Source organism: Aptenodytes forsteri, unplaced genomic scaffold, assembly GCF_000699145.1.
Source record: "Aptenodytes forsteri isolate BGI_AS27 unplaced genomic scaffold, ASM69914v1 Scaffold259, whole genome shotgun sequence".
NCBI classification, from domain to species: Eukaryota; Metazoa; Chordata; class Aves; order Sphenisciformes; family Spheniscidae; genus Aptenodytes; species Aptenodytes forsteri.
In genome coordinates, this window is record NW_008795251.1 from 471,768 (window position 1) to 480,149 (window position 8,382).

An 8,382-nucleotide genomic window follows, 5' to 3' on the forward strand; every position below is an offset into this window, starting at 1 on the left:
CATGACTAAAAAAAAAAAAAAAATCTCTAAAAAATAGCTTCAACCTCCATACCATAAAGAAAGTAATGTATTTCATCTTGGAAACTCTTATATTGTAGCCACATGTAAACAGTTAGGATTAGGCAGGTGATTAGACAAAAACACTCTAAAAACTAATGCTGTCTTCGTTTACTTTCAGTACTTCATTCAAACACAGTTTTTGCTCTAAACTTAGATTTGCAGGAAGATGTGAAGAACTCAGTGAAAACACTCTGTACTTGAAAAATTGCTCAAGTATTTATAAACCAGGAACACTTAACCCAGTACAGAAGTACAGAAGATGCAATATGATTTGTAGTCAGTCATCAGATTAGCTGGTAGATGAAGTTTACCGTTGTTTCAAAAGCTCTCTCTAAACAGCTGGTGGTAAACATTTCCAAACTTTAGGTTAAAACCAAGAAACCTGCAATTTCCTCATGTTTCAAAAAAAATTTAATCATTGCCTCGTGTCAAAAATGCCAGCAGACCTTGCAAAGTTTATTACAAGTACTTTGGTCTACTGCATCTTCAGGACTCTCCTTCCCGAGTTGTTCATTTTGCCTACAAAAAGGTCTACACTGTCTGCAGTCTTGTGACCTCTAGTGGGAAAATTACAAACTACAGCTTAATCTGAAGCCAAAAATGGAATCTCTAAAACGTGGGACAGCAAAATAATCCGGACTCCTGAAAATCTTTAATTCAAAAACTTACTGAAGGGAAAGAGTTTTGGTCTTCCCTGAAAGCTAGATCACAATTTTCAACTCGAATATCTAAATATTACTTCCAAATCACCAACAAAATTGACACGGATTCAACAGAATACTTACAATATAGAAGTCACTAAGATCATAAGCTTTTCCCTTCTTTTGTCCACGCTGATGTTGATATACTCCCTTCTGAATGAAAGGCAAGGCATTTGTTCTGTGAAATAATTCAAAACTGATATTAAAACAATTAAATTGATTTAAGTTTCTTAGATACAGTAGAAGATGTTTTCTAAAACCTTTTAAAAAAGTAATTCATCCTACCTATTTTTTCCAAACTGTCGAAATTCATACACAGTAAGGGATCTGTCACATGCAAAAAAAAATCCAATCAACTCTCTACAAGCATCGCGACCATTTCTAGAAGGAAAATTGAAAAGCACCTTTATGTTTTTGCATCTATATAAATCCAATTCAACCCACACATAAATAACATTCCTATTTTGGAATATGCATTTTATTTTCAATGTACATTGCACAATGCATATTGTACAATCTTTTTATTTGAAAGAGGTATCTGACGATTTTCTTTACACCACCATGGAATTCAACTTCTGGATTTGGACACGTATTTTAATGCAATATTCCATTCTCCATAATGTCAAAAACACCTTTCAAGGCTTCATGTTTTAGTATACCAATATAATTTTCACTCATTAACTAAAGATTACTTACACCAAGATTACTGCATTCATTATGGTATATGAAGCTATGGTATGTGAAGCTATGTGGCTGAATCCTCAGCTATGTCTAACAAGTATACAGCTCACTGCTTCAGAAAAGCGCCACTTTCAGAGCTGAAGAATACATTTATGTCACTGCTACTCAATTCAGAACAGTTTCAAGGATGCCCTAAACCTGCAAGTTTAATATGCAAGGAGCTACAAACAAGACACAAAGCCATCCTTTCCATCCACAGTGGTTGCCACATACTAAGACAACGCTAAAATAAATTTTAATCAACTGAGGTGCAACGTCTAAGAGCAAAATTTTACACAGCCCGTGTGCTAACTGTCCTGCACAGAGCTATGGGTATGATGGTAATGTAACTTATGCATCTTAACACTGTACAATGGGACTGTAAAGCCACTATCCATCAGCCATGTCAAAATTTGTATTATACTTGTATGCATATATATATGTGTATATATATGTATATACACATATATATGTGTGTACACAGCACATACTCTTTTCTAAAGATAGGGAACAGAAAGGTTCAGTGCAATTAATTATTTCAAGAGGGTAAAGAACATCATTGATAAATTCATAGAATTGAAAAGCTTCACAAAATTTGTGATTACCTTGATATAATCCTACTATCAAAGCGTAGCTTGTTAGAGAGCATGTTTTCAGTTAATCCTGATTTGGTCCTTACTCTGTGAAAACAATGCAGCATGTTAATGATACCTATAAGCTCACAGAGAAATGTTACATAAAAATCAACTGTTTCAAAACAGCAAAAAATGTGAAATACGGTATCCTTGGCAACTGGCTGAGGAGATGATCCCTCGTAGTTGAATTAGAAAGCAACTTTGAGTTGTAATGTGAAAGGTGTTCTGTAATTATATAATATGAGAGTACATTCACAGAAGGCACAGATATGAATGGGAAATTTTGTTTACATATACTTATATCAAGGATTAAACCTCTACTATTCACCATACGTCCACCAATCGCTGTGTTTTCTTGCAAAAATACCCAGGTTGGGGCTTCTTTACCCACCTAGATATTTTATATTGGCCATATTACTACTTCCAGAAATGGAGATTTGTCCATGTGATGGGTGTAAGAGATTGAGACTGGTTTTGTTGCCTTTTTTTTTTTTTTAAGAATACAAAGATGACATTTGTTGAGAAAGACTTTAGAGCAGGATGTTAAAATGCGCAAAGCAGAGATGTTTGCCTGCATGTTGAGAAAGATTAACAGAACAAAACTCGGACCTGCAGATTCATTTAATTTTATGGATCACAATGTTTTCTCAGTTTTTCTTAAGCCCTTGGAGTTACTATTTCAATGCTCACAGGCCAGGAATGACACTTAAATGCCAATATGGTTAATTATTGCAGCAGAAATCAAAACATGAAAGAAAAGTATGATTATATTGTGAAGATCTACATTAGCATTTACGGATGCATATTTATGCAATTTTATGCACCTCAGGATAGGAAACTCTAAAAGGATATGACAAGATTGCAGGCATTCAACAGCTCAGAAAAGGCTGGCAAAACCCTGTGATGAACAATATCAATATAAGCTTAAGAATGTTCTCCCAGGTTTTATAAATTCTATGAAGCAATCATACACAGACAATCCACATAAAATGTCCCACTAGGCAATTATAAGCATGGGGAGTCTACAAAAAAGGCTTCACATGAAGCTGGTGGATCCAAGCCAGAAATAAAACATCTGGAAAGGCAAACAGACTTCGCAGAGCCCAAAATAATAAAAAATACAGCAGAAAGTGTATTTCTAAAAAAAATGACTGCTAGAGAAAACTTACTTCGTTTCATGCAGCGTTCTTCTTCTAAAACGCATTGGTGCTGTCCCAAGTCCCGGAAGTCCATGAGCTTCTTCGTAAACATCAGTACGCGTGGATTGCTCCGGGTCACTTATAACAGCTCTGACCAGAAAGAGCAGGGAGAAGCCCTCTGACTATCAGTAAGTTTGAATTTCAGTTCTTACATATTCTTACTCGGGAAAGAAAACACCCAAGAATAACACAGCAATAAAATCTTGGAGTTATCCGTTAAGCTTGCATAAATTTGTGGGCTTATTTTTTTGTTTGTTTTTAAAAATTCTAAAGTCTATTACTGAAAATCAAATATATGCAAATATATGCAATAATATTCTGGCAGTGCACTACTATGTAGTAACTTTACATGTATAGATATATTATTTAAAGTATATTTTATATATGTATATATAAAATAAATCTTAGGATTACAAAGGCATTTTTTTTTCCTCATTTCCACTATTTCTGTAAATATTCCATCAGTGATATTCTTTATCTATGGCTCCCTCCAAAATCAGTGACAGTAGTTACTAATACTGGCCAGTGACATCATCCAACAAAAACATTGGCACTTCCTCTCCCAAAGCACTCACTCCACAGCCCATAGGATCTCAAAGTCCCATCAAGCAGACAAGAAATAGATGAACTGCTTTCTGAACATTTTAATATTCTCTGTATCAGTTTAACAAGTAAAGAAAAGAAGAGACCCTTTAAAAACACATTAGATTCTTTTCGCGTTATTGAAATTGTTCATAATCAGAAGGAAAAAATAATTTTGCACAGCTAATATAGTTTTATAAACTTGCTCTCTGATCTATGCAGATCCATTTTTGCACAGATCAGTTACACTGATTTAACTGCAAGATTGGCTCTACTAAAAAAAAAAAAAACAACCAAAAAATCAAAACACCTTTGTGTTTCCTTTAATAGATTTTTTTCATGCAACAGTTTTGAACTAATCTTCCCCGACTAACATCCTGCGCTCTGATGCCAATTTGTTTGGCAGTACCGGCACAGTTATATTTGGAACATAAACAGAGAGATTTTTTAAATTAAAAGTTCATCCTGATGCAGCTGCAGCACTACTGAATATTGTTTTGACATTGTCAACAGACGGGTTCATTCAGAGTAGGAGAAGGAATACATGGAAAAAATAAGGCAAAGCAGCTGAAGGAGGTTAAGCACAGAATGAACATCCGTGATCCAAGATGCATAAACCTGTATGTTTAATCCAACATCAGTAGGATTGAAACACTTCAACACAACCAGCGCATTTTTAAGACAATCTCTGTAATCATCTGCTTTACCTACATCTTTGTAGAGCTACAACATGGGACAAGCATTTCTTTGAAAATTCTGCACTGAACACTTCCATATTTTTAATCCTGCTACAATGACACTTGGAATTTAACATCGTGTTTCAGTACAATCTTGTTTCCTTCATGCAACTTTCTTGATATCTCAGCTTTTAAGTAGTGTAAAAGCATTAATACACTTTTAAACAACATAGGTCATTTAAACTGCAGTTGGAACGGAAACCAAGAAAAAATAAAATGGAGAAGTGCAACAACATTTCAACCTCAAAGTCTTAAGATCTGATGGGTTATAATATCAGTACAGATGACTACAGAGATTGTAAACTAAGCACAGAATGCAACATACTCTAGAGCTATCCACAGATAATTTTTAGCAAGTGTAAGGTAACATGAAACTACATTACACTACCTTGCAGCATCCTACACTGCCATAACCAGACAACTTGGATAAAGCCCTGAATTATTAAAGCATGCTTAAAAATGAGAACAAGTTTATGGGAATAATAATAAGGAAAGATGTTTTTACTATGCTCAGCTTTACCTGTAAGTTACTTTTTTTTCCCCTTAACATATAAAGGGATCTTTCTACATAGAAGCAATGCTTCCTTGGAGCCAAAGGGATAGCAATGAAGTTAGGAGAGCCTTCCTGTACAACCTTATTCAACTTGATTCATCATTGTGCCTTTTTTCCCTACCTGCCCAACATTGGTATAATACTCCTTTACTCCAGAGGGATGTTGTGTCAATAGTAATAAAGGAATATTAATAAAAGTAAGATAATAAGATACTTAGAAAATAAAATAAATTCTGAAGAAGAGAAATTTGTACCAGCGGGCATCCATATATCTTGCTGACATGCAAGAGGGTTATTTCTGAGAACTAATGCTATTGTAAAGCTCTTTAATTAGGTTCAACTATAAAATTAAAAATTATTCTCAGAAAAAATTGATCTTACACACAGCACTTTAAACTGATCTTTTAATTTATATTAAAAAGACTTCTAATTTAAAGAATTTTTGCAAATAATAACACTACATAAGACTGCATAAGACTTGGAACGAGAAGATCAAAACACCTCCTAGGCAAGAAAAGCCACACACTCACAGATCTAAATTCTTCTGTAGGGAAAACTGAAATTTTACATTATAAATTCACTTACCTAGATAATTGATCCACCATCACTTGTTCAACTACAGCCTGTTTTCTCCTCTCTGCAGCAACATCCTCCTGCAATGAAAGACTGACTGAGAGAAAATGAAATACATAACACCAGACACTTCGAATAATAAATTACCCTTTAAGATAGCATTTAGAGGTCACAATCTTACCAATGCCACAATTAATCTTTTTTTCCCCTCATCTTTTTGAAGAGTTCTATTTGCACAACAAATAGACAAATAATGGTCTCTGCTACGCACTCAAATCATCTATGCATATTAGTTGTCAATAAATATGAGAATTCTAGTATTTCTGTTGACAGACAGCATCCTTATCTCTGTATTGTTTCCAATAAATTCTGTAAGTACAATAGAGCCTGAGGAAACTCACACTATTCCAGGTTTCATGGTTGAGACAGGCTCCAGCTCAGAGAATGAAACTTTACCTCCAGCAATATTTAGTCAAAAAAATGCTTTTAAGAATTAGTCTCAATGCACAATTTTTGTTTGCTGCATGCCACAATAATTTTCTGCTGAGACAGGCCAATCTGAAAAACCTTTCAGGAAAGATCGTCCTAAGGGGGAAGGGGACTTAACATGATATTATTATTATTTTTATTAGAGTAACACTGAACCATAACCTTGTGCTATTCACTGTAAAGTGCTCAGGCGTTGATCATCATTTGTGTCATAGAAAGAAACCAAAGCAAAGAGGATGCCCCAGGACAGCATGGAGGCCACTGGCAACAACCAGGCCCCAGCATCTCTCTTCTTTTTATCTTCCAGATTTCTGAACTTTTTCACTGCACTTAAATTTGCCTTTTTTCCCAAAAAAATAATTTTTATATATGAGAAAACAGAGATTATTGTTATTGAGGGGGTTTACGCAACCTTTTTGACAACTCTGTAGGTATTCTGAAACTGAAGAATTAAGATATTTTTCTGACTGGTTATTTTTTCCACACAATTCTTGTGTGCAAACCAAATTCTATCTAGATCAGGCCTTCCCATCGCTGAAGAAGAACCGAAAGTTGGTTCCCAGACACCAGGTAACTGTAAGGGATAATCCCTAATTCCACAGAGATGTTATGGGTATAATTCACAACCTTCAAATACTGATTTGCACTAGCCAAAAAAAAAAAAACCAACCAAAAAACCCAAATAAATAATGTAACACCAGACCAGCTGGTGTTGATTCTGAACTGATTTTAAGCCTTAAAAGATTTCTGAATTATAGGAGATGGGGGGGTTTTGTTTGTTAAAACACAACATATTCCATGGACCCCAGCTTATAGAGCCAAACAAGCTAGCATGCTGAAAAGAACCTGATTTTAAAAAAATAAACCTTACACCTTGAATTTCAATTGAATACTAAGTCACTAAATGTGCTCTTCCATGGAACATCTTCCATTCAGCTCTTAGGCAAAAGCTCTACTATGAATTTACAAAATTGCTGAGACAAACATTGAACTTGCAGCAGCTCTCAGTAGTTAAAAAGTAGTAACTCTTGTTCACAAAATATCATTATTCAGAGAAAACCAACCTTCTTCCAAAAAAACTTAATTTTATTATATATAGCATCTATGGGCAATCACACATGTACTATAATCTGTCTTGAATAAGGGAACTTTCATCCCAAACTACAGAAAAATTAAGACAAATTCTACTTTAACATTAGAGTTTTTGGTAAGGATTACAGTAAAAGGAAATTTTAACATTGTGTATTCTTAAGCAAATTTTTACAACACCTTAAAATCAAATGCCTACAATTGAGGCAACGTACACCCAATGGAATTAATATGTATGCAGTTACTACTTCCAATTTTTTCCATTATTCCTACCACTATCAGAAGCTTGAACCTGAGAGAACCTAAGAGATACTCCTAGAAAGAGACAGCCAGCCTGTGCAAACATGAGTGCTAATCATTAACAAAAGTGCTTCTAAAGGTCCCCAGGACACCTTGCTCAGATGCCTGCTGGCTTCCTTTTAAAGCAGACCAGGTGCAGTGCCTGTTATTTGTGGTCCTGCACTGCTCCCTTTCTCAGTGTTTTCAGCTTATTTGATTTAGCATTAAGTAGTTACTCTAACGATACTTCAAAAATTTTTCCATTATCTTCACCCTATAGTATAGATTTTAAAATTTATTCTAAAAATAACAAACAGGAAGTTCTTCAAGTTCTTCATAAAAGTACTTTCTGAAAAGATTTTCTTATCATGAAAATGAATAGTGACCTCAGTAGTGCAACATCCACATTCACTTTGACCAGACTAGAAATCAAATAAATGTTTGCAATGATGTAAAATTCAGTGCATAGTGATGAGCAAACAAAATAAATTAAAATAATTATTTGCTTTACAATCTCATAAAACTTCTCATGACTTAGTATTCCATGAGAAAGTTACAATGCTAACTTTGTTCAACAATACCTTCAAAAACTAGTTTTGAAGGCCATCATTCTGCATATAGAATCATAGAATCATTAAGGTTGGAAAAGACTTCTAGGATCATCGAGTCCAACCGTCAACCCAACAGCACCATGCCCACTAAACCATGGCCCTAAGCGCCTCATCTACGCGTCTTTTAAATACTTCCAGAGATGGTGACTCAACC

General features: G+C 34.7%; 1 protein-coding gene across 2 annotated transcripts in view; it reads right to left on the reverse strand.

The window, feature by feature from the left end:
* The window catches only part of CAPS2 (calcyphosine 2), a 31,530-nt gene that overhangs the window by 9,684 nt on the left and 13,464 nt on the right, over positions 1–8,382 (reverse strand). For both annotated transcript variants that reach the window (XM_009278920.2, XM_019471973.1), the window contains 5 exons: positions 5,773–5,840; positions 3,286–3,405; positions 2,087–2,161; positions 1,047–1,142; positions 846–939 (listed from right to left, as the gene is read on the reverse strand). In XM_009278920.2, coding sequence (XP_009277195.2) covers positions 846–939; positions 1,047–1,142; positions 2,087–2,161; positions 3,286–3,405; positions 5,773–5,840 — 453 coding nt within the window. The remainder of the gene's footprint in view (positions 1–845; positions 940–1,046; positions 1,143–2,086; positions 2,162–3,285; positions 3,406–5,772; positions 5,841–8,382) is intronic.